We start from the raw sequence: 27,176 nt of genomic DNA on the forward strand, positions 1-27,176 counted from the left end.
TATTTGATGTAATAAAGAAAATTGAGGCATAAATTTATGAAAGCATTAGGAGAAGAACTTCCTTTAGGAGTTTTTTCAGAATTTTTTTTATCACTGAAATCAATAGAAATTAAAAAAAAAATCTTTATTGATTTTAGAGAGAGGAAGGGAGAGAGAGAGAGAGAGATAGAAACATCAGTGATGAGAGAGTCATTGATCAGTCGCCTCCTGCACGCCCCTGACTGGGGATCGAGCCCACAACCCAGGCATGTGCCCTGACCGGGAATTGAACCCCAATCTCCTGGATCCTAAGTTGATGCTCAACTGCTGAGCCACTCCTGGCCAGGCAATAGACATTTTTAAAAGTTGAAAAATAATAGAATAAGCTAACATATCCTGGTTAATTTTATGTATTTATTTGACACATATTATGAAGCAGGCATTGTGAGAGTTACTTTAAAAAAAAAAGTTCATAATAATAAAATATATATATATATATGATTTTTACTTAAAATAAAATATATTAATTTTTATAATTTAGCATGAAATGAGATTGGTCAGACTAATGCACACAGTGGCAATCTCTGGATATTAATGCTACAGATAGTTTGTATTTTCTCTTTCTGCTCAATTGTGTTTTCTAAATTTCCATATTGAGCCTATATTGTTTCTATGGTAAGCGAAAAAAATAGCTAAACAAACTGATCTATCTAGTAATTTTAGGCAACTCAATTTGAAGGGCCTAAAGTAATTTGACTATGTGATACTTTCTGCTTTCTCCCTCTTGAGGCTAGAAAGAGAGAACATTTTTGCTTTTCCAAATGTTTTATTTATTTCTTAACTTAAAATTAGTGCATTTACCCCTGAAGATCAAATGACCAACCACAATTTCCCAATATAATTATTTATAGTATGACAGAAAAAAAGGCTGTTAGACTTTTAAAAAATTAACTTGAAATTCTTGTGAATTAATTTTCTTTATATATCTATGTATATGTATATATGTATGTATATATATTTCTTTTCTGCATTCTCAGTATTATAATAGTTGTTGCTGAACTTGAGCACTTTTTAAGATCTGCTGGTCATTTGTTTGATTTTTGTCTTAACTTCAACTTTTGAAATGATTTTTACATCTTCTTAATGTTTAAAATAATGAGAACACACTTATATTTGGAAAAAAACCCCACCAAGGTCAAAGGAAAACAGGAATTATTTCCATTATCTCTTAGGCACTTGTCACTTTTCTAGGTATTAAAAGGTACCAATTCATTGATGTGACTTTTTAAAAAACTTTATTAGAAAGTATTTATTTGATTCATCCTGAGCCCTGAAATATTCTAATAAGATTTTAAATAGCAGTAGCTGTTGTAGGGCACCCATATTTTTAGGATTTTAAATAGTGAAAGATTGACCCTGGTACTGGAAAGGGAAGCTTAGGTGTTTTTTGTTGGTTGTGGAAACCCAGCCAGATTCTACTGTTCTTTGCTCTTGGGGAGGCAGGTGGGAGACTAACCCCATCTGCTGGGGAAGGGGAGGGGAAGGAGCTGGACTTGGGTTTTCAAGGTGTGGTGGGAGGGGAGATGGGGAGAAGACAACTGGGGGGGGGGTGATGCTCCAGCTAAAACTGTAGGCCCTGTTTGTGTGTGTGTGTGTGTGTGTGTGTGTGTGTGTGAGAGAGAGAGAGAGAGAGAGAGAGAGAGAGAGAGAGAGAGAGAGAGAGAGGGGCTCATTTTCTCTATGCTAGGTATACTATGTCTTTCATATTTGTAATCTGATGTGAGTTGTTCACATTAGGCCCTAAAATTTATTGGGGAGGAATGACGATTGTCTAGTTTTGTGAGCTTCTCTTAGGTTGCATAAAGATATTCAGTCCAAATATATAAGTATGTTGTGATGAAATGCTACATTGTTTAATCTTTTGTTACCACAGTTAGAGAAAAAGTGTAGAGATGTTTTTCAGCACATGAATCTCTTCTTGAGCATCTCACGGATGCTGCCCTCCCCCACCTTCTTTAAATTGACTTGCTGCATCAGCCTAAAGCACCCGTCCTCTGTTCTCCAAGACAGCCTTGAGTTGGGGGAGTGAGTCTAGCTCTCAGCTCCACCATGGCCTGCCCAACGGAAGCCTGTATTGAAGGTCATTGCTGCCCTTTGCGTACAGCTTGATACAGAGAGTATAATACTACAATAGAGCAAAGATTTGTCTGTCTTGCTTAGTGCCTTGTTTGATGCATTCATTTTCTTTCTTGTATTCATTTTGAATCACTTTTTCATTCATCACTGAATTACTTTACTCATAAAAATGACAGTATTCACCTTTGAAAATATCTTTATGGGTAGATAGGTTGCTTGAATCATCTCTCCTCTGATTAGCTGCCTTGTTGCATAAATGGTTTTTTCCCTCTGGAATTTACCAACTTATCTTTGTTTTGGGGGGGATTTTGTTTTGCATCTGTTTTGCCTGGATTTCATCTTTGAGGATTTTGTCCTGCTGGTAGGCAAGGAGATCTTTACTGCTTAGTAAAGAAGGGGAAGACAGCTGTTGTAACTGACTGTGAACCTGCTTTTCTGGCTAATGCAAGCTGTTAGCTCTTTGAAAAGCAGCTGCTGAAGTCTGCGCTCTAATTCCAGCAGGAGCACAGGAAAATCTCCTACGTTTGAATTTAAACATTCTGTGGCTTGGTCATTTCAGCTTCTTCTTGTTACTGTTTCTACCTTTTCACTGCAGTTTTCCCCCATCTATTAAAGATGCAATAAGAAGAGAGCAGGCAAGAGGAGGAGCTGTGAGCAGCTCAGCTGGCGAAGCTAATCAAGGCAGCTGTCTCTGAATAGCTTTCCCCCCCCAGCGGATGAAGCGTCTTTTTTTTAATCTTACATAAGCAATCTACCAACGTTTCCAGATCCTTCCCAGGCTGGCCTGAATGTTCTTCCATTTCTCTGCCAGTTCTTAACCCCCCAGATGCCATCCTGGATCCTTAACTGTGACCTTTGGCTATATTTTGTTTCTCTAAGTAGATTCAGCCTCTTTGCTTTTTTGGGGGTTGGAGTGTAACTTATAGTGATTGTTAAGGTTTACAGACAGTAATTATTCAAGAGCTATAGTTGCAGTGTTTAACAGAAATTCTCAGCATCAGTTGTTGTTATGCCCTTGTCAGGTAGTTTAGGTTACAAAGATAGCATTTTGACAAATGGTGGAACTGTGGCACCATATAATTATGCATTTAGTGGAGGGTCAGACGATTTCTGTGTTCCTTTTTTTGTTACAAAGACCCTCCTTAAAAGGCTAACATTTTATTGTTACAATCCCCCAAATGCTTTGTTTCATGTTGAATGTATTTGATACTTGGACTTAGGACTCGGAAAGGCTAAAAGTACTTTGTTTTTGGTTTTTTCTCATTGTTAGTATACAAATTTCAATCAGTATGTGTGCTTCTTTTTGGGAGGCACCTCTGAGAGAGGTGCATGAAAAGTTGAGATCACGGGAGTCAGGAAATCGGGGCCCTCATCCTGTCTACTGGCTCGGAGGCTTTGGAGCTAGATTCTGCAGTTGGGCCTCAGCAACCTCATCTACAAAGTGACTAGGAGATCGCCAAGTTTCTTCTGTCTCTAACGTCCCATGGGTCTTTTCCTGTGGTTTTAAATTACAGCAGTCATTACAACCTGCTGAGGGTATAAGTGTGGAAGAACTCACTTTTTCTTGAAGCTAAGCACATGACTAAATGAAGACATTGATACTTGAGGCTTAATTGCAATCAATTTTACAATTGCTGTTAGTAATGGACACACTTGAATTAATATAACTCAACCATCTTCTTATTTTTCTACTTCTATATTATTACTTGTTTATTTTAGAAAGAGAGGAAGGGAGGGGGAAAGAAGAGAGAGAGAAACATTGATTTGCTGTACCACTTATTTATGCATTCATTGGTTGATTTTTGTATGTGTCCTGACTGGGGATCGAACCTGCAACCTTGTCGTATCAGGACAACACTCTAGCCAATTGAACTACTTGGCCAGGGCTTCCATGTTTCCTCTTAAACAATGAATAAAATTATTTTTTTCCTAGACCACACCTTGACAAAGAAGTAGACTGTATAGGAATATAAAAGGAACTGGCATATTTAGAGGATTTTAAGGGTTAATGTATTGGCCACATCTACACAAATTGGAGTTGTCTTGAAGATTGTTTGCATGAAGAAGCAGCACAGTGTTCCGGTCTGCGTAGCAGCTTATTCTTTCTACAGTTACCCATCCAAGTCAGACTCATGGTGGTTGGTTTGTTCTTGTTTTTATATTTAAAGAAAACGCACTGAACCAGCTTTGGCAAAACCTGAAAATGAGTCAGTGGCAGAACCACATTACCTGCCATCCCCTGGTTGAGGTCATAGGGAACAAACGTAGACCGTGGTCTCCTGTGAAGGGAGGAGGGTCCCAGCTAGGCCATCACTGAGTCTTCAGGCCCGGGAAGACCCAAGTTGTAGAGGGAGCAGGCCAGCTTGGCCTATCCATCGTGTTTTGATAAGGAGTTCCTGTCCTGTTTGGGCCCAGAGTTGATTAGTCAGGGTGAGGAGAGGATGTGAAACTTGGTGTAGTTGGGAGGGACACATGGGAGGGAATTTTGAGTCACTTAAAAGTCTTTCTTCTTTCCTCTCCCCATTCCCAGAACTTTGTCCGTTTGTGAAATGACTTTGCATTCCACTTCAGGAGAGCAGGGGGGCGACAGGGATTCCTCAGGAGAGGGAGGATAGGAAGCTGTGTTCTGGAAATGGGTCTTCACTTATGAGGGAGCTCTCCTTAACTAGGAAATAGGATTTTATTTATTTTAAAATTAGCAAGTGAAAAGAAGTGAACAGATAATACCAGGAAAATTATTGATTATTGAAGACTCTCATTATGCTCTGTGAACCTAAACTACTTAAATTCTCCATGGCTTCTGGAAGAAAGGGTTGAATCTGAGGAAAGGGCAGAATATGTTGGTATAGTGAATCAGGTGGTGATGCCATAGGCTTGTGAATCTTCATACTGAATTTTTAATTCCACAGCCTTAATTCCACAGTTTTTTCATTTAGTGGCACTGAAGGGACTTAACAGGATGAGCTCCAGAGCAGTGCTGACTTACTTTAGAACTTTCCATGTTAGAAGCAACAGAAACTGGGAACTTTTGCCAGTTCTTTGGGGACTGCACTATTTGTCCAGAGACCCTCGCAGGCAGCTAATTCTCCACTGCAGCAGTGATGGGAAGCAGCAAAGGGACCAGCGTGAACTTGGTGGTTGCTGGTTGGTAGGAGGTGCCTAGAAGGCAGAACTTAAATCTTTAGGTGTAAGTTAAAGAAACATGGATTTCAAATCAGCATAAAGAATGACTTGACAATTGTCCAGGCTAGCAAAAGGGAAGCCTATTTTGTGAGGCAGAGGTTTTTGTCATAGATATTAAAGAAAGATTAAAATGATCTTTGTGGGGAAATACATTCTAGCATAGGGATAAGCAAACGTCTTTTTTTTAAAGACTAGTATATTGATTTTTAGAGCGAGAGGAAGGGAGAGAGAGAAACGTTGATGTGAGAGCGCAACATCGATTGGCTGCCTCCTACACGTTCCCGGGAGCCTGTGGGTGGGTAAACTGCAAAATTGGCTGGGTCAGAACAAACCTAATTCAGGGCTCAGTGACTTGTGTTCAATTAATAAATAAAAACAGTTCTTAAGTCCAGGATTAGGTTTTCTTTAGTGTGCATCAAAGCCATCTATACTTTCGGCTGATGTGAGATGCAAGTGATGAGATGTGGTGTGATTGTCCTTAGAACAGGTCTGGTGTGGTTCTACATTCAGAAGGAATGCCAGTTATAAAGTCTGTTGACCAACATGCAAAAACTTGTGATGATGAAATTGGGAAGTTATCAGTCCCCTCCTTATTTGTAGGAAAAGGGTTCCTAAGATAGTTCTCTTCCATTTCTTCTTCAGAAAGCAAAACAGAAGCCACTTAATAGGCACTCCCTCAATTTCTTGCCAGGAATCATACAAACTTAAGCGCATCAGCACCTCCTTTCTGGGACAGTAAGAATGAGAACGTTCGTTGGTGGCTCTGACACCCTGCCCATTCAGCCTTTTGGGGTACTTTACCACTGGTTTCTCCTGAGTAACCTCCAAAAATGTGTCTGCTTTTCTACCTTGCTCTTACCCAAAGCCTGGTTTGGCATAGTGTCTTATTTAAAAACCCACACTCAAATGCAAATCCAATTCTGGAGATATTAAACAAACAATGTAAATTAAATGGGTCATGGAGAAAGGAGTTACTATTATCCATACATAATTTAAAATGCTACTTCAAAACCCCCTTGAAACATTCTGCCCCATCCCTAAACTCTGCTCCCAAATCCTCATTTCTTAGGCAGCTGCCTCATCTTTCTTTTCTCCCGATAACCTTCCTTTTCAGCCTTGCTCCCTCTTTCTTTTTTTCCCCCTCCTCTCCATTCCTGGATTTTCCAAGGAGCACTTTCCTTTTTGCACAGGTAGAAATTTCATGTGTCTCTGCTTCTTCCATTTGCATCCTGGTATATCACTGTGCTGGGGCCCCTAGTGATTTTTAAAACAAATGCAAATCTAATGGTGTTATTCTTTCTGAGGAAAAAATCTTCTGTGGCTCCCCATTGATCTAGCATGAGGTTGCCAGACTCCTCACATGATCCAGCCTGAGCTGGACCCTGCTGACCTCCCCAGCCATGCTGGCATCCCTCACCAGTTTCATCTTTGCCTGGCCCTTGTTATGGCGTTGTTCTTTCTTACTCATGGCTCTTTGCACTTGCTACTGCTGTGCCCAGAATATTTATTGTTTTCCTCTGAACTTAGCTAACGCACCCTGGGCTCAGCTAGATACTGCCTTTTCATAAAGGCTTTCTATCACTTACTGTAGGTTACTGTAGGTTAGGTGTTCTTTCCGGTGAATATGTTCTCAGAATAGCCTTTTACTTCTCCCATCCTAATATTATCACACTTTTGAACTTGTCTATATACCATTAGACTTAGCTCATGAGGGTAGGGCCAAGTTCATCCTGGCCAACCATTTCATTTCCATCACTTAGCAAAATGGAAGGTTCTCAGTAAGTATTTCTTGGGTAGATAATCTACATTTAAAATATATTTCTATTTTTTCATGTTTGATTAATTCAAATACATTTAGGTTCATACCTTATTATATGGCTTAAAACCCTCAGTATTTTTTACTTTACTTTATAGAAAGGAACAAATGTATATCAATCTTGGAAAATTAATGCTATCTTTTCATTTGCAATTTTCTATTTGCGCCCTGTTTATAAAGTTTTTATGGCTTATGATTGTAATATTTTTTAGAGTAGAGTATGTGCAAAGTATAATTTTAGTTATTTTTCTCCAGGATAAAGGGTTAAACTAAAGATTAAAAGAGAATGTCCACTGACTTTTTATCATGGCTGCATTTGTGGAGCACCTACTAGTTTAGAGGCTGCTTTGGTCTTTTCTTCAGTGAATCCTAAGGAGCGTAGTGATAATGCTTAGCATATTTTATATATAAATTTTTTCTTTTCTTTTTCTTTTTATGCCTTAGACAACTGTGCCCAGCAGTGGAATCTCGAAATAGAGTCTTCTTTTGATGTTGTCAGCTCAGAGCCAGTCTCTGGTCAAGTGATTGTAGAAATCCCTGAATTGCAAACACAGCAGACATACGGCATTGAACTTCAGCCTGGGGAAAGGATTGTTAAGCACTTTGTGAAAATTAACAAGGTGAATGATGGTACTTCCTGAGAAGCATGAGACGAAAAGCAATACTGTGTACTTTTTCCATTTTCTCCATCACTTTTAACCTCTCCCAAGAGGTTAAAAGCTATGGAATGATTTTCCCAGATTTTGAGATTTAGAAAATGGAAAATATGTGTTAAACTTGGCATCCTTTTCTCTCGAAGAGGCAGGTGTCTTATATTTTAATTTTTCTGTAGTATTTGCAGTATTCTAAATCCAAAATAATGTTTAGAATTAAACATTATATTTAAGTACAGTGATTATTTTTGGTACCTGTCAATTATCTTGAGTATTTGTGCTTATTTGACATGCAGAATTCTAACTCCATGATCTTTCATGGGTAGAAGTAGGTTAGACTTTACCTTTTCTTTTTCCTTTTTAAAATCTGCCTAATTGATAATTGTGAGAATAGGATGGAGCAAGTCAGCATTCAGTAACTGTTCAGATAAAGTAAGGACTCAAAACAATTTGTAGTTCTGGGCTTAAAACATTAGTCAACTCCAAAGTCCCAGTCTAAATGTTACGAATGTAGAATAAATGTAAGTGTGAGCAATAGAAATGGGAGGAATTGTTTTTCTGAACATCATGCTATTCTGTTTTTCCCCTTCCATTTTGGTGTATTAATCCATGCTAAACTGCTAGCATGTTGGCTCTTAAATATTATCTATGGATTGGTATAATTTGGCTTACTATAGGGAGGGAGATTTATGTTGCTTTAGAACCTAGAATTTCTATAAGACATGGATATAATGCTCTGAGTCAACATATTATTTTGCTGAAAATATGCCACAGATTACTTAGAATGACTTTTATTTTTTCTTAAAAGAATGTTACTGTAGAAACTTGGTGGCCTCATGGACATGGAAACCAGACTGGGTACAACATGAAAATTCTTTATAAGTTGAATAAAGATGTAAACATAAAAAAATCAGCTAAGGTAAGCAAATACTTTATTTTGTGAAAAAGTTTCTTGTTAAAATAACAATACAGATCTCTGTAGGAAAAGAAGAAACCAACAAAATTCCTGTAACCCTACCACTCAGAGATAATCACTAGTAACAGTTACAGGCATTCAGAAGCTTGTGTGTGTGTGTGCATGTGTACAGTAAGTCCTCACTATCATAGATGATAGGTTATGTGACTTAAGTGGAACAATGTATAATGATTCCAGTTTTACCAGAGGCTAATTGATAAAACAAGAGCTAGGTTTCTACGACATCTCATCAACTATTATAGTGAAATGATGAACAAAAGCATGTTATTTCAGGACTTGCTATATTTATATTTTTAAATGGATTGGACTTTACATATTATTTTTTGTTTTTTAATATATTTATTTAATTGTAAATTTATATAATTTAATTTTTAAAAATAAAGCACTTTATCAATTATAGTTGACATATAATATTATATTAGTTTTAAATATACACCGTAGTGAATAGACATTTATATAACTTATGAAGTGATCACCTCAATAAGTCTAGCATTATTATTTATAAATATTTTTCTACTGTGTTTTTAAATTCTACTTTATATCAAAGAATACACATGTATCATTTTCAGGCTTAAATATTACTAGGTTTATATGAAAAATAGGAATCAGCCCTTCCTGTTCTTATTTTCTATTCCTCAGAATCAGTACTTTTTAACTTTTACTTATTTCTCTTGCTGTTTATCTTCATTTCCACAAATAACATGCTTCTACTGGTGTTCTCTAATTTTCCAGCTTTGTATATTATCTATTGACTTCTAATCTAGAGGAGGAGGGCGTAGCTCTCTTACATGATTTTCTGATGACCTTCCTTAGCTCCCAACATACATATTTGCCTTTCTCTGTCCTCCCAATGTATTATTATTTATTTATTTATGTTAATCCTCACGTGAGGATATTTTTTCCATTGACTTTTAGAGAGAGTGGAAGGGAGGGAGGGAGGGACGGGATGAGAGAGAGAGAGAGAAACATCGATGTGAGAGAGACACATTGATTGGTCCCCTCCTGCACACACCTTTGGTGGGGCTGGGATCAAACCTGCAACCCAGGTACATGCCCTTGAGCAGGCCGATGCTCCAACCACTGAACCACATGAACCAGGGCCTCCCTCCCGATGTATTTTTGTTAATTCAGTGTTCAGTGTTTACATGATTATATTATGAAAATACTATTCAAAGCTGAATCTCATGGTGTACTAAAATTGTATTTCCTTTCCTGTGCAACTTTCTGTTTTCCTTAGAGTTAATAATTGCCTCATGTTTCTTTGTTTTGTACTTACTTTCCTTTAAATCATATACAAACACTCTTATATACTTGAAATACTTTTTAAATATAGTCATATTCATTAGGTAATCTATCCATTTTATATTATTACTGTTATTATTCTTTTTAATTTTTGTTATTTCTTGAAACTCCCCTAGTGAAATTTTCTCATTTCCCTGATCTTTTACTTCACTGTTGTTCTGGAACTTCCTTTATTATTATTATTATAGGAATTACCTTCACCTATATTCTAGGAATTTTAGGTGTTTCCTTCATCTTTCTCCTGGATTAAACATGGGATCCTGTTTCATTAGACCCATGTTTTTCTTTTTCTTTTTTTACTTTACATTTTTGGTGAAACACTTTTGTCAATAGATTCTTGAGGATGGGTATGTGGAAAATGACATTTTGAAAACTTATAAATAAGCAAATATATAATGTTTATCTTCACAGTTACTTGATTGATAATTGGCTGTGTTTAGAAGTGTAGGTTGGAAATAATTTTTTCCCCAGAATTTTGAAGTCATTGCTTCATTATCTTTTAGCTTTTAGTATTTTTGTTTTGAAATGTACTTACATTCTAATTTTTGCTTTCTTGTATAGAACTGTTCTTGTTTGTGTCTGGAAACTTTTAGGATTTCTTCTCTTTAAAAATTTTTTTTTTAATCTTCACCTGAGGATGTTTTCTTACATTGCTTTTCAGAGAGAGTGGAGCGGGGAGAGAGAGAGAGAGAGAGAGAGAGAAACATTGATGTGAAAGAGACACATCAATTGGTTGCCTCCTGCACACACCCTGACCAGGGCCGTGGATCGAGCCTGCAACTGAGGTACATGCCTTTGGCCAGAATCGAACCTGGGACCCTTTAGTCCGCAGGCTGACACTCTAACCATTGAGCCAAACCGGCTAGGGCTTAGGATTTCTTTATCTCTGACAATCTAAAAATTGAAACTTGGAAAATGAGTAGATCTTCGTTGTTGTGCCAGTCATCTTGTGAACTCTTCTGATGTAGAAACTCAATCTGGAAGTTTTCTTGTAGTTTTTTATAATTTTTCATTTATTATCTTTGTTGTGTTTTTTTGGTACAACTGTTAATCAGATATTGGATCTCCTGGACTGAGCAGTATTCTCAGATTTTCTCTTCTATATTTCATCTTGTCTTTAAAATTCTATCCTTTGGGAGATTTACTAGATTTCATATTCTGTTTTTAATATTAGATATTTTTATGACTTAAAATTTTTCTAAAAAGTTTTAAATTTTATTTTAAAAATTGTATCCTATTTGTATTTTATAGTTATAATATCTTCTCATTGTTAATTATTATAAGTGTTTTTAGAGATTTCTCGGCATTGTTTTTGTTTTCCATATTTCTTTATTTCTTCTATTTGTTTTGGTCTCTGTTTTTCTCATTAAAGACTTTCCTTGAATGTCCAGTTTTCCTTGGTGTCCATTCATTCTGAAGATTAAGGCACAACAATGCAAATGAGAAGCCCTACATGGACATCAGTGTTCAGTATTCAGGTGGAAACCAACTTTATCACGGTGATGCCCACATGTCAGTTGCTATAGATCTTGTGTGTGTGTGTGTGTATTTGTTTAGCTTTGCCAGTGAGGACATTCTCCAGTCTCTTGCCTGGGTAGTTTAAGACTGGTCATTACCCTTCAGGGAGTCTGGTGGCAGCAGGGGATAAAGTACTTACCATTGAGCATAGGGTTTCATCAGTTCCCCTCTCGCAGCGGACTTCATGTCCTCAGCCTCTCTGATTGGGAAAGGAAAAATGATAGGCGAGCTTCAGAATCCCTTCTTCAGAAGAATGCACTTGATTTCTTCTTTTAGAATAAAACATCTTATAGGTCATTAAACATAAAACTGCCTCCCCACGTCACTTTAAAAATTGTACAGTTGAGCCAGGATTGGAACTGAGCTATCTAGAGAGGACAGTGGGGAAAAAGTAGCCCCTGTCCTCTAAAGTAATACTCTAAAGTACCTCTAGAGAAGGACCAGTCTTCCCTCTCCTCCACCATCTATCAGGGCTGATAATTAAAAAATATATATAGTAAAAATGTTTCCCCCTGAAGATATATCCACCTGTTTTGCCTGAATAAGCCTTATGGTAACCTCAGCTAGAGGATATTGAAAGGAAACTTTTGACTTCAGTCTAAAGACATTACTAGCTCCTGCCCAGTTTGGGATACAGCACTAAGAACTAGGAAGAACAACACTTTGGTATTCATTACAGGTTAATTTTTTAACCCTTCAAATGCCTTTTCCTTATGTGTAAATTGGGACAGTAAAGATAAGGTAACTTGGGTAGTATATAATAAGTAGCAGTGACGTTAATCTCCTTCATAGATTTCCTCCTTTCTCAGACATCAACCTTTGGTATTTGTAATTAGCTGGGGTTGTAGTCTGGTGTCACCTCTCACAGTTTATATTACCTCTCCTGGGGTGCCAGAAACCATGCTAAGTTTGGAGATATACCCTTCAGTAGTTCACTTTCTATTTTTCCTTTTTGAAATCATGCTCTATATTTTCTGGGGCATTGTGAGTATGTGTGTGTCCATATCATTTACAGGGAGAATGTTCTAGAGCTGGCTAAAGGGCCTAAACATTCACTCTTATTCTACCCCTTTTGGCCAAAGACTCTGCTCTCTCACTGCTGAGTCTGTTGTGTGTCACCTTCATGAAAGTGTAAAAAACAATGAGTCATTCTAACTTACCACCGAGAAAGAAGGGGAACTTCTGTGGTTTTTTGTTTGTGGGAAACAGTTCTTCATTCAGGCTAATATGGGTGCATTGTACTAAAATGCCACCCTTTGACCAGCAACAGGAGTGAAGGAAGATGTATTGCTCCATGCCTTGTGTTAATGCATGTTTGTGAAATGTGCCCTTTGGCTGTGGCTGCTGTAGAGTTTGTTATTTTTGAGGTTCATTTAATTCACTGACTACTTAGGAAGATCTAATGTGTTTCAGCCACTTTGCTAGGCTTTGGTGATAGAACAGTGCATAAGACACTGCTTCTATTTCTCTCTGAGATCATGATAAAACCAGTAATTCAGTTGGAAAATTAAATAATTAAACAAACAATTGCAATAAAGTGTGACAAGCACTCTAGAGAAATATAGAGTACTGTGCAAACACAGAACAGAGGCATTCTTGGAAGATTCCCGAGAAGGTGATGGGTCCTGAGGGATATGTAGAATTTGACCAAGCAATGTAGCAGAGTCAGAGGGACAAGATTATGCCAAGGCCCAGGGACTTGAAGAAATATTGTGTGTTTGTGGAGGTGAAAGAAATACCAGTGTGGCTGTTTGAATTTGAACAAGCAATGATGTTGTAAAAGTAGGCTAAGGCAAGATCATGCAGGTCCTTGTAAGCTGTGTGTGAAGGAACTAGGCTGTCCCGAGGGCTATGGGAATTCTTTGAAGGGTTTTAAGGAGAGAGCAATGATCATATTTGTTTTAGAAAGATTGTGTAGATCAGATTGGAAGAATGACAAGAGCGGGAGGCCAGTTGGAAGACAGTGGTGGTAATTCAGGCACAAGATGATGATTGCTGGGACTGTAGAATTGCAGAGGACAGACAGATTTGGGAGAGTTTAGAAGGTAGTGCCATCACAGTTGATGCTGCAGGGATGGGAGAGAAGTTACAAATGGTGCTTAAATTGCTGGTTTGGGCCACTGAACAGTTGGCAATTCTGTTCTTTGAGTTAAAGTACTCAGAAAGAAGAGCAGGTGAGAGGGCTGGGACAAGGTGGAAATTATTTCTGTGTTAGATGTGTGGAGTGATTGAGAGATGCCCAAGGAATAATATTTGGTGGGTGAAAGTCAACAAAATATAGATACTTATAGCCAAGGGAAGGGATGAGCTACCCCGGGGAATCATCATAATTAATCATGGGAGGAGAAAAAAAGCCCATAGAGAAGTCTAAGAAGGAACGGCCAGCGAGATAGGAAACCAGTTTGGGTGGGGGAGTCGCAGAAGCTAGAGGAAGAGTGTGAAGCAGAGAATCTTCAAAGAGTGTCAGATGCCACAGGGAGCTCAAGTTAGAAAAGGGGTGAGAAAGATCCTGTAGATTTGGCAATAGGGAGTTGACTGGTGACCTTGACCAGAATGGAAATCAGATAGCAGTGGGTAGAGGAATGACTGAAAGTGAAGTAGTAGGGGCAGTGAGTATAGGCAACTCTTAAGTAATGTAAAATGAGAACCACACCTGAGACAGCCGGCAGTGATGGCTGGTTGGGTCAAGAGCTTGGCTACATATAGGGGACTATAAAGTACTGAAAGCCAGTTTTTTGGTTTTTGGTTTTTTTTTTTAAATGTATCTTTATTGATTTCAGAGAGAGGAAAGGAGAGGAGAGAGAGAGCTAGAAACATCAATGATGAGAGAATCATTGATCGGCTGCAGCTTGCAACCCGGGCATGTGCCCTGACTGGGAATCGAACCCTGATCGCCTGGATCCTAGGTCGATGCTTAACCGCTGAGCCACGCCCGGCCGGGTGAAAGCCAGTTTTTTCATGGATGGAGAAAGGTGGTATACATATAGAAAGGGAGAAAGCTAGATTGGATCGGAATTCAAGCTAATGGTGTGAACTCATGATTTTCAGTATATGTAAACAGATACAGAAATAAATATAGGTGTAAATGTATGTGTGTGTATTTACCGACACACACATTTCCTAGCTATTTCCAAACCTTCCCAGAGGGCCTGGAAACAGTGGCACTGTAGTAATAATGAACAGAGGTAGTGTCCAGATCTTGGTTTTTAAATACCACTGTCTACTAAGAGGCATCAGGGCTCTTTGGAGAAATGACTGATTTGGCGCCTGGAGCCTAGAGTATCTTGCTGCCTAGAAAGTTAAGAAGGTACTCAAGAATGACGTATCAGGCCAAAAGGACACAGGAGTCAGTTTAATGTGTGTTCAATGGCCAAATCTGAGAGAATTTGAGCATTAAAATAAAGAGTGATAGTAGAAGATCATAACCCATTTAACATAATAGCAGTTCTTGACTGCACATTGATACAAATAAATACACGAAGTAAATGAGAAAAAGGAAAGTTATTCCTTAAAGTAGAATGGCAACTAATAAATGTAGAAGAAATAACAGAACCAGAATAATAGTCATTGGATAACTACCATAGTTATATGTAATCCATGCAAGAAATATGAATGGATGCTAAAATTAAAGGGTAAAGTGGCATAACATATGTGACATTTATATAGGCTCCAAGCATCTCTCAACAAAATATTGATTAATTATAATGGAGAAAAAATACAGTGGAAAAACCCAGCAGACAACCATCTTGATTATGTGATTAAGGTTATCACCACCAATGAGACAAAGTGACATGGTGTCCACCCATCAAGCTGCAATGAAAAGAATCCAGCACCACTTCTGTGCTAGCCCTGCCAAAGCAGATAATCTGGATCTAATCACGAGGAAGCATCAATCCCAAATTGAGCTCCATTAGTGAAAGTCTTTAAACCTACTTCAGTCTACTGTAATCTTCAAAAATGTCAAGGAAAAACTGAGGAACTGTTCCACATTGCAAGAGACTAGAGAGATGTAACAGCTGGGTGCTCTGCCTGATTTTTTTGTTTGTTTTGCTTTGTTATAAACCACATCATCGGGCAACTGACAAAACTTGAATGGGGTCTCTGCAGGAAGGGCATTTGGGAGCTCTTTGTATTATCATTGCAACTTTTCTTTAAGTTTGAAATTGTTTCAACACAAAATAGGACAACATTAAGAGAATGAAAAGCAATGCAACAAAATCCTGATGGGAAGGGGCCAATAGACAGGGCAAGACAGAAAACAGCTCAAAATTAGAGAGAGAGTTGAGAAGGTGAGGTCCCTGATAAGGTAGGGGAGGATGGCACCGCCACCTTACTGGATGGATTCACTCAGAGATGAGGGGCTCTGGTTTTGTATTTATATATTTATCCTAATCCTCACCTAAGATTTTTTTTTTTTGGTCTCAAGGCTTTTTTATTATTATTTATTTTTAAAATTTATCTTTATTGTTGAAGATTATTGTCCCCCTTTTATCCCTATTCACCCCCTCCACCCCGCTCTTGCCCCCTCCCCAGGCCTTTACCACACTATTGTCTGTGTCCATGGGTTATGCATATATGCATTTAAATTCTTTGGTTAATCTCTTCCCACCCCCCCACCCCCTACTCCCCTCTGAAATATGTCAGTTTGTTGCATGCTTCAATGTCTCTAGGTCTGTTTTGTTCGGCAGTTTATTTTGTTCATTAGCTTCTTGAAGAAGACCCTTCAACATTTCATGTAATACTGGTCTGGTGGTGATGAACTCCTTTAGCTTTTTCTTGTCTGTGAAGCTCTTTATCTCACCTTCAATTCTAAATGATAGCTTTTCTGGGTAGAATAATTTTGGTTGTAGGTCCTTGCTTTTCATCACTTTTGACTATTTCTTGCCACTTCCGTCTGGCCTGCAAAGTTTCTGTTGAGAAATCAGCTGACAGTTGTATGGGTGCTCCCTTGTAGATAACTGTCGTCTTTTTCTTGCTGCTTTTAAGATCTTCTCTTTGTCTTTAACCTTTGGCATTTTAATTATGATATGACTTGGTGTGGGTATCTTTGGGTTCATCTTGTTTGGTTTTCTCTGCACTTTCTGAACTTTTGTGTCTAATTTTTTCCTACCAAGTTAAGAAAGTTTTCAGTCATGATTTCTTCAAATAGGTTTCAATCCCTTGCTCTCTCTCTTCTACTTCTGTTACCCCTATGAAATGGATGTTGTTATGCTTGATGTTGTCTAGGATGTGCCTTAAACTATTTTCATTTTTTTTGGGGGGGGGGGGATTCTTTTTTCTTTTTGCTGGTTGGATTGGGTATTTTTGCTACTTTATCTTCTAAATCACTGATCTGCTATTTATTCCTCCTAGTGTATTCTTCATTTCAGATATTGTATTTGTCATTTCTGTGTGTGTGTTTTTTATGGTTACTATGTCCTTTTTAAATGCTTACTGTCTCTTTGTGTAAGTTCTCATTGAGTTCATCCATTATTCTAAGTTCCTTGAGCATTCTTATAACCATTGTTTTGAACTCTGAATATGATAGATTGCTTATCTCCATTTTATTTAGCTCTTTCTCTGGAGCTTTCTCCTGTTCTTTCATTTGGGGTATGTTTCTTTGTTTCCCCATTTTGACTGCCTTACTCTATTTGTTTCTCTGTGTTAGGTAGATCTGCTATGTCTCTCAGTCTTGGTAGGGTGGCCTTATATAGTAGGGGTCCTGTGGGGCTCAGTGGTGCTGTCTCCTTGGTCACCTGAGCTAGGTGCTACAGGAATGTCCCTTGTGTAGATTATTGTGAGCCCTCCTGCTGTAATTGTGTCTTGATTGCTGTTGGTCCATTGTGGATGGGGTTGACCTTCTGACTGGCTGGCTGTGTGAATTGACCTTGACCACATTGTATGAGCTGCTTTTCAGGGATTGACCCCATGAAGTTGAATTTGTCCCAACAGTTCTGGTATCTGCCATGATCTCCCTTTGGGTGTGCCACTTGTGGAGTTAATTGAGTCATGCTCTGATGTGGTGTGAAGTCCACCTCTGAGTGTATTGGTTTTGGGCTTCTTGGGAGGGACTCTTTTGCAGATCAATGTCAGATGGTGCCTTTGACTGGCCCTGGGTTACCTGTTAGGAGCTACAAAGTGATCCATAGTTGGTGGCTGCCTCTGCTGGGCCTGGTTGCATGTGGGAGGGCCAACTTGTGTACTGAGGCCAACTTCCACCAATACCAAGCCTGGCACAGGTCAGTAAAAGGCCAACAGGATCTTTGAGGTCTGCCTTCACCAGCCAGCTTCCTATTAGGCTCAGTCAGTGAAAGATCCTCTGGCAATACATGAGTTGAGTGAAGTAGTTTTGCAGTGAGTTGCCAGAAAGGAGCAAGTGGTTCTCACCAGGTTGGTACAGATTCTAGCTTGATACCAATGCTGGGTCTGAGGCCACTCAGCAAAAGTCTCATGGTTCACCAAGGCCAGCGGCCACCTACCTGGGCCTGTGGACTTTTGTGGTGGGGCAGGGTCTCAGGGAGTGGTCAAAGTGAGTCCTGTAGAGTTCATCAAGCTAAAACAGATTAAGATTTGGGTGTGTGGAGGGAGGGCTTTGCATAAGAATAGTGGTGCCAGTTGGGCACACAGTGAAATAATGGTTCTTGCTTCAATGACACACAACTCAGTTTTTCTCAGCTTATCTCTGACACCCCTTAGTCTGCCTCGACCTTTTCGTGTCTCTGTCCTTCCTACCAATCTTGCAGTCTTGATATGGCTTCTTCTGTAAATCCTTGGTTATAAAACTTCTTTTCAGCTACTCTTCAGTTGGTTATTCAGGTTGATTGTTCTATAACTTAGTTTTAATTCCAGTTTTGTTCTGGGAGGAGGTGAGTGTGATTTCCACCTACTCTGCCTCCTTCTTGGACCTTCCTGGAATTCTTTTTAATAGCACTCCAGATGCTTCATACAGAGATCAAATGTGTAAGTTAATAGATATGTCCATATAGAAGGTGATAGTCAGTCTTATATTTCTGGAAGGACTGCTGCTGAACTCACAGAAGATATCTTGAAACAAATGGCTTGTGTTGTGGTCAGCATTATCAGAGTGCTGCATGTATTGTCTATTCACAGGGGGTCCATATAAAAATCGGACATTAATCCCAAATTTTATTTCTGCCTCCTGGAAATTATTCTTTGAACCTTATGGAATTTGCTGTTTTGGAAATATTTCTTCACGTGTCACAGTTTCTGGACCTATGGAAAAATATTTTTCATTCTTTTTAATCTCATCTCATAATTTTATAAAAGTACAGAAAGTCTTTCCTAGACAAAATGGAATGCTCATTATGAAACTAGGGTACAGTAAAGCTAAATTATGAAAAGTTGATCTCAACTTTGAAGTACTGTGTGATCCAAAGAAAATGTGGACATGTGAATCAGCTCAGGTTTTGTCCTGTGCTAGTACAGTTTTTCTCTTCTGAATTAATTTTTTCCTTGTGTAGAATTTTAGATGAGGTTAATCAGATACAAACATATTTGCAAATAGCTGGAATCTGCCTTAAAAAGGTACTGCACAGTGAAATACCAAGCTTTAAAACTCTTTGAAGATAAGTGCACAGAAATTTTGGTTTAGTCTATTTACTGTGCAACAACAAAATGTAAAGAAATGGTCATTTACGTAGAAAAAAAGAATCAACTTTTGAAGCAGAGTGCCAGGAGAAACACAAGAAATGCTGATCTCACATTGCCCAGAGAAATCAAAACTGCAATGTTCAATACCCCAGTCATCTCCACCAAGAGCGGGACACTTGTTCTAATGCGGTGGATCATCTTTTCACTATCACATAGCCATTTCCCCCCCTGATTTTTCAGAAGAAATAATTGAGAAGTGGAAAAGTTTCTGCCCTAGAGGCATTTGTAAGCAGTTTGAATGGATCTCAAAGAAACAAAGGCATGGATACTACTGCATTCTTTTGGATTTTAACGTGAACTGAGATTTTTACGAATCTCTGCAAAACTTACCTTTATGTCTAATACTTTCCCAAAATATTTGTATATTTTTGGCTTCATTTTAAAGAACATTTCTAAATCAAAATTAATAAAAAGGTGTTTTCCATTGACTGTGCTACAATAAATGGGCAAATTTAGCTATCTTCTTTATAGAACGTATACATGCAAAGATCAATTTTGACAAAGTTCTTGAGTTATTTATTTATTTAAAGATTATTTAATTGATTTTTTTTTTTTTTTGGAGGGGGGGGAGAGAAACATTAATGTGAAAGTGAAACCTCCATTGGCTGCCTCCTGCATGGCCCCCCACCCTCACTCCTGGGGTTGAGCCTGAGACCTGGGCATGTGCCCTGACTGGGAATGGAGCCGGCAACCTTTTGGTGCATGGGACGACGCCCAGCCAACTGAGCTACAAGGACCAGGGCCTTGACTTTTTTAGAAGTTAAGGGTCAAAATGGAAAATAATTATTCATTACTATAGTAAACTAATATGTAGATATGCTGTTTTCTTTTTTCAAAAATACATTAATCAAATGTAGGAATCCATTACTTTTTCCTTTCTTATACTCTAATATTTATTTTACTTAAAAGTGGCGTGATAATTCAAATAAAGTTAAACAGAAGAAAGCTTTTAGTGTCTGCATCTTTTTTTCTTATTTTTTTCCTTGATTTTAGAGAGAGAGGAAGGGAGAGAAACATCGATTGGTTGCCTCGTACTTGCCCTGACTGGGGATCGAACCCACAACCTAGGTTGAACCACCCAGCCAGAGCAGTGTCTGCATCTTTTTTCTGGTCATTATTATTACTCATTTCACAATAGTAAAATTACTTTTGTCATATAGAAGAGGGCATGTTAAAAAGTGATCCTCTGTCGTGTGAGATACACTAAATATACATCTGGCTACAAAAATACCAGGTAACGATGCTGATGTAAACTCTGCACTAGCTGCAAATCTAGGGCACTACAGAGAGTCTCTTTCACGTCATTCTGGACAGGCCTGTTTGAGGAGGGCTGTTTGTGCAGTATTTCTGCCTGCTAGAGCACTTTCAGAGCAGACAGAACTGTGGTGTTTGGTTGTCTTTAAAAATGCATGGTACTAGATGTGAAATGATTTTAGAAGGTGCATTTTCCAAACCCATGAAAATTATTTGAAAAATATTTCAGGTAACATTTTGCCAGTGTTTAAGAATAGATGGTTCGTGGGTTTTTTTTGTTTTTTTAAAGAAAAGAAATTACTCTTGAAAATCTAGTAATTTTATGGCAGCTTTAAGTAGTTGATTACAAGCAATGTAGAAGTAATACTCACTTTGTGAATCCAAGATTCATTACATCATCATCTGTTTGGTCTGCATGGAGAAAAAATTTGTGACTTATCAGTCACACACCTCTTAAGCCCTTTAGTTAAGGAACTCCTAACTCTGGTCTAGGAATCCATTCAGCTGTTCTGTACTTTTTAAGTTAATCCTTCTATTTTAAAAATGAAATCATGAAGCTAATAAAAAAAACTCATCTAGTGAATTGCTAATAGAACCTTCAACTATAGAAAAATTTAAACTGCTTGACTTACGTATTTAGGTTCTCAGATATTTACACCTTTATTTCCTTTTAGACTGTAATTTTCTTTATTGGGCTGTTTAAAATACTTTTGCTGTTGTAAAAGACAATATATTCAGTCTGGATGTAAATATGGGTTACTCGAGGGTCTTTTCAAAAATCCTCTTTGAGAGCCCATCATTTTCTTTGAAGTAAAATACCTGTTGTAGAGCAAGGCCTTTATGTTACCTATCAAGACTGCCCAGGGACATGGAGAATTACTGATACTAATCATAGACCCAACAGCCTTTAACCTGTCAAAGATTACCCGGAGGGAGAGGTGGCTGGTAATTACTGCCTCTCCTTTGAGACACTGTCAGGTGGTTTAGGGTTTACTTTGGCCTGGGTTATATAATTGCTATTGCAGGAGTTAGGAGATAGAAATAGGTGTCTTTTCAGGAGAATATTTGCACAGAAAAGAAAAATCATGCTGGAAGATGTGTTTTATTGTTATTACTATGTGTAGCATTAATGAAGAAATTGATTAATTTCTACTTTCTAGATTAGTGATTCTCAACATTTTTTGGACTCAACTGATTTTGTTTATGTGGGTACATATTAAAACTGAGAATTAAATATTTATTCATTTCAAATCATAGTAATATACCCATCACATGTTACTCTATGAGTTATTTTATATAAATAAATACATTTACAAAATAAAAAATTTAATGAGGATTAATGACATTGTTTAACATGTTTGCAAATCTCTTTAATGTCTTGCTTAATAGAAGACATCTGGATTCTCATCTGCTTCTGCATTCAATTTGCATTATGGTTTCATTTGAAACACATGAAGAAAATCTAACTTGACACAGATATGTAGTTGGAGAGGAGAGGAGTCACCTTTTCCAAACTATTTGACTTTTTAAAAAAATTTATCTTTATTGTTGAAAGTATTACAGCTGTCCCCTTCCCCTCCCCCCCCCGTTCATCCCCTCCATCTGGCATCTGCCCCCTGCTCCTCCCCCCTCTCGCCTTCTGCACACTTTTGTCTGTTTCCATGGGTTATGCATATATGCATATAAATTCTTTCATTAATTTCTCCTCTTCCCCCACTTCCCCACCCCCACCCTTCCCTCTGAGATTTGTTAGTCTGTTCCATGCTTCTATGACTCTGGATCTATTTTGTTTATCAGGTTATTTTGTTCATTAGATTCCACATATGAGTGAGATCATGTGATACTCGTCTTTCTCTGACTGGCTTATTTTGCTTAGCATAATACTCTCTAGGTCCATCAAACTGCTTGACTTTTTTGTGGCTGTTCTTTGGTACTGCACTAGAACTTAAGTGTTTTTTTTTTTAAAGACTAATTGCAATGTGGAATCTGAAGCCATTTCAATGAACTCTTTTTAATCTGTTACATTAAATTCGATTTGTGTATCTTGCACCCGTAATGGATCTTTTTTCCATGTGTGATATTGTAATATAATGCATTGGTTATTTGAAAAATGTTGATGTCTTGAGAGTTCCAAATGTTGAAACATTTCATTTTATAAAATCATATTCAGAAGATTCTCTGATATGTCAATTTGGCTTTATCTCAGCATTTTTAGATGTAGACAGTATGGCTGTAGGTTGAAAATGTTAGTCTTATAATCCCATTTTAAGACAACAGTTCATCCTTAAATTAGGAAAAAGTATATTTAAAAATTTCTTTTAGAATGAGATAAAATGTATTAAACTTTAAAATGAATTTTAATTAATATTGAAATTTGTTTTTATTTGAAAATTTAAAAATATTATTGTGAAACAAGTTAAAAGATACCTCGACTTTTTGTGTTTCTGCGTAGGTTGCAAGGAAAACTTTGAGATTCTAAATAAGAATTTATTGAACAATAATGAAGTTACAGAGATTATAGCAGGAATAAACAGAGACAGCTAGTAAGAACACAGTAGAAGTACTGAGTTAAATTCTGAGAACACACCTCTTCATATCTAAACCTCTTCTGTGGAACTAGAACACACCAGAATATACCAGAAGCACACATTCTATTAGCTGTCAGAACGATGATGTCATCACACATCATGTAGCTTCTGGGAGATTCCACTGTACACTCAAAAGAGGGAAAGTGAAAAAGGCAAATGTTTTAGCTTTACTATGAAAATAGTTTTGAACTCAAGGACCCCCTTGAGAGGTTCCTAGGGATCCTCTGTGTTCCCCTGGCTACACTTAAAGAATCGCTGTTCTAGATGTTTGAGTCCACCTTCAAGGTGTTTTAAAAGTTACCTCTGAAAATCACTGTACACTTTTTACATTTTGCAACCCTAAAGCAGGTGTGGTAATTCCATGTCAACATCCTCCTCATCTAGGCCTTATTCTGTGTCTTCTCATAAAATGAACTTTGATATGTTTGGTCATGTCATATTAATAAGGACAAAGGTAGGAAAATGGAAGAATGGTGGGCACTTTTATTAAATGTAACAAATTAATTAATTATTTTTTTTAAAAAATATATCTTTATTGATTTTAGAGTGAGGAAGGGAGAGTGAGAGAGAGATAGAAACGTCAATGATGAGAGAGTCGTCATTGATCAGCTGCCTCCTGCACGCTCCCAACTGGGGATAGAGCCTGAAACTCGGGCATGTGCCCTGACTGGGAATCGAACCCCGATCTCCTGGATCCTAGGTTGATGCTCAACCGCTGAGCCACGCCCGGCTGGGCTGATTAATTCTTTTATTTAATTTTTTTAATTAGAGGAGAAATGCATAATCTTGGTTCAAGCTAGCCTTTATTGGTGTGGAACCGTGTTCCTCATTCCTTGGTCCAGTTTATGGCTGGAAAGAATGAAGACTTGGATAAGAACATCAATGAGCTCTACCCTGGCTGCTCATGCTTAACTGTGGGAAAACCAGGCTAGACTTTCACAGGGACAAAGGTCTCAGCTTCCTCTCATGAAACAATGATGATACTGGAATGTATGCTCCTTTCCTATCCTATCTTCTAATTGGAGCAATGCTTACATCTCCAGTCCCATACCAGAGCTCTCTCACACATTGAGTTTAATGTGATAATTAGCTAGAATTAAATTGCCTATTAAACAAAGTGATTTTACAGTAATATGCTGTTAAATTATGAAACACCTTGTGCTATATTTCTTTCATTCTAAAGTGCACATTTTGGCATATTTTAACAACCCTGAAATGAGAATGTGTTTTTCAATCAACAATGCGTTCATTTAACTGGTGGCAGTTCCCACCCCCACCCCCCAATTTTCTGAAATGAGTATCAGTTTTTGTTTTAATTTTGAAATGTTATCTTCAAATACATTTCTTTTGTCATAATTACAAATGCCTATTTCATGAGGAAGACTATAATATATTTCCATTTTTAATACCTTCTATATTTTTTTAAAAGAGAAAACAAAATTTGGCAACAATTTATATATATTTTCTGAAATGTGAATTTCCACACTAAGTGCTTCATAGCAAATACGAAATTAACATTAAATTGTGCTCATGTAAATTGTTCTAAAGTTTGCTTTCCTTTCTTTTTAAAATCTCTTTTGCTTATGCTTTTAATCTGATTTTTTGTATTTAATTCTGTTCATAATAGGTTTATTTTAGGACAGTGGAACTGATACAAGAGCCCATAGAAAAGTCTCCTGGTCTGAGTTTCTACTTCAAAATTAATGGATTTCCCATATTTCTGAAAGGGTCTAACTGGATCCCAGCAGATGCGTTCCAGGAGCGAGTAACCTCTGACTTGTAAGTTACCATCTTTCTTTTCTTATTTCTCTTTTATTAACAGAGCCACAAAGCTTAAGAGTTACTCATTCTTACTTTCTTTATTTCCAGTGGAAGGAACTGAGGGGCAATATAGAATTCTAGAATTTTTTTTAAAAAAAGAGATGATTAAATTTGGGTTTTTCTCTCCAGTTTTTTGAAAGGCACCTTAGATATTTTTGTTCATGCTTTTAAAAAATGAAAAAAACTATATTTGCCTCTTCTTGCTAAGATATTTACATATTCCTTTACTTTTATCTTAAAAGGAACTAAAAAATCTTTAAAATTCTAGATCTAGGAAAAAATTTAAAATATTTTTCTGAAACTTTGAGAATAGAACAATGTAAGAAAGAAATATTTTTTGATTGGGTTTGTAAACTACTGTCTTTGTGATCGTGAGGATAAACCTTGTGAAGTGAAAATAAACCCCATTAACTTATTTACAAATGTATAAATATGCATTGTGGTATATTATTTGGTGTTTAGAAAGTAGATGTGGTTGGTAACTAAACTCTAATTTTGCCCAAACTTGCAGTAATTTCCTTTTAGTTTAAAATGTGTATATTGTTTTGAATTTCATATTAAAATGAAATTAGTCTTCAGACATAGGCAGAGATAATTAGCTGTCTCTCTTCCTTTTAATGCTCCTCTCCTGGCTGGTTTTGCTGGCAGCTGTTCAGCCCTGCTGACCAATTAGTAAACCTGCCCACGGGCTCTTTTGCCGAGACCATGATGCTCTGGGTCCCTGGCCAGCCTGTTATTGGTCTTTTTCGTTCCTTTCTGGGCACTGCTCTGGAGATGGAGGGTACATGGTCTCAAAGGGACTGTAAATTTCTAGACTTTCCTGAGGATAATGTGAATAGGAATTGGAAAAACAGAAATTTCCTAGAGAAAGAACTACTGGACTGGAGGAATTGTAAAAAAAAGGAGATAAGAGTAAGCTAGCTTGGTCCTAATATTCAAACTTTGATTTTTGTCTTATAGTTTGAAATGGTTACATAACATTAGCACATACTTTCCAAGGTTTACAACCGTATTTTTCTACAGGAATAACTTTAAGACAAAAATTCATTTTTAGAAATAGTACAATAACACTGAGAAATTGAGAAAGCAGAAATAGTATCACCAGTAATTTTTCTAGGTTTGTTTATTTTATGTGGTGTTAGTTAATGTGTATATAATTTTGTCTTACTTCATTTAGCATTATATCCAAACCATCATAATTTTGAAATGCGTTTTTCTGACAGAGATTTTTAGATGTGTTTATCAACCACAATGTGTTTTTTAAATCTTTTTTTTAACATCCTCAAATTTTGAAATTAGTGTTTGTTTTTCAAACTTCTCTATAGGTTATCACTCCTTTTGCAATCTGCTGTGGACGCTAACATGAATGCTCTTCGGGTGTGGGGAGGAGGTATTTATGAGCGTGATAAATTCTATGAACTCTGCGACGAGCTAGGAATAATGGTGAGTGGTCGGCGGCATTTTATTTCTTGATATGTTACTTTTTCCATGTTCTGAGAGGGTGGTATTGCGAATTCCTTCTTTGTTCAGAGTCAGGAATGATGTTCCATTTTTTGCAAAAGACTAAATGGCATCTTAAGAGCCCAGAGCCATAGTTGATAGCGCGTATCATAATTATTTATTTTTAAGTAATCGACATTCTCTATAGTAGTTATATCTAAGTATATATCTACATTTTCTTTGTGATTTGAGAGTATGCATAAGAAAGAAAATAAGATATTTAAAAACTTTAAGGCGTACTAATAAGCCCTGGGAGAGAAGAAAAATAATAAAATTAAAGTAAAGGTGTGCTTAATATTGTTATTAAGCACTCCCAAATGTTTTGTGTTAGTGAGGGTTACACAAAGGAAATATATTTTTAGTTCGAGTATTACAGTTCTAAAATATAAAGCTCTCCATAGAAGAGTAGTAATTATAATAATATTGATAATGCTGATGGTCATGATGATGTAATATTTGAGTGTGAGGCCTTGTTCTCAGTGCTCTGCTCTATATTTTATTTCAACTTCATGTCCATTCTAGGGGGTGGTTATTGTTCTATATCCCCATTTTATATATTAGGAAACCGACATGTGCAGAGGTTGAATAACTCACCCACACTCACTCAGTGGTGGAATCAAGGTTCTGACTCAGGCCCACTGGATTGGGGCTGTTCTCTTAACCACTGTATCATGACAGCCTCCTTAGGAATGAGCTTATGTGGCATCAGTACTAAAATATCCATGTAGTCATTTTTTTGGCCATGATAAACAACGTATGTTTCTAACAGCCTGGTCCATCTCGCAATACCAAATTCCCAG

At 37.4% G+C, this 27,176-nt stretch overlaps 1 protein-coding gene across 4 annotated transcripts in view; it reads left to right on the forward strand.

Moving 5' to 3' along the window:
- MANBA (mannosidase beta) overlaps positions 1 to 27,176 on the forward strand; it is a 103,367-nt gene that overhangs the window by 21,086 nt on the left and 55,105 nt on the right. For all 4 annotated transcript variants that reach the window (XR_015715902.1, XR_001604040.2, XR_015715900.1 and 1 more), the window contains exons 6-9: positions 7,559 to 7,734; positions 8,576 to 8,686; positions 24,683 to 24,834; positions 26,202 to 26,319. Coding sequence is in view for 1 of the 4 variants with exons in the window: in XM_016223600.2 (XP_016079086.2) it covers positions 7,559 to 7,734; positions 8,576 to 8,686; positions 24,683 to 24,834; positions 26,202 to 26,319 (557 nt within the window). In the remaining 3 variants the exon portion in view is untranslated. The remainder of the gene's footprint in view (positions 1 to 7,558; positions 7,735 to 8,575; positions 8,687 to 24,682; positions 24,835 to 26,201; positions 26,320 to 27,176) is intronic.

This window comes from Miniopterus natalensis, chromosome 1 (assembly GCF_054644295.1).
Source record: "Miniopterus natalensis isolate mMinNat1 chromosome 1, mMinNat1.hap1, whole genome shotgun sequence".
In the NCBI taxonomy this organism is placed as follows: Eukaryota; Metazoa; Chordata; class Mammalia; order Chiroptera; family Miniopteridae; genus Miniopterus; species Miniopterus natalensis.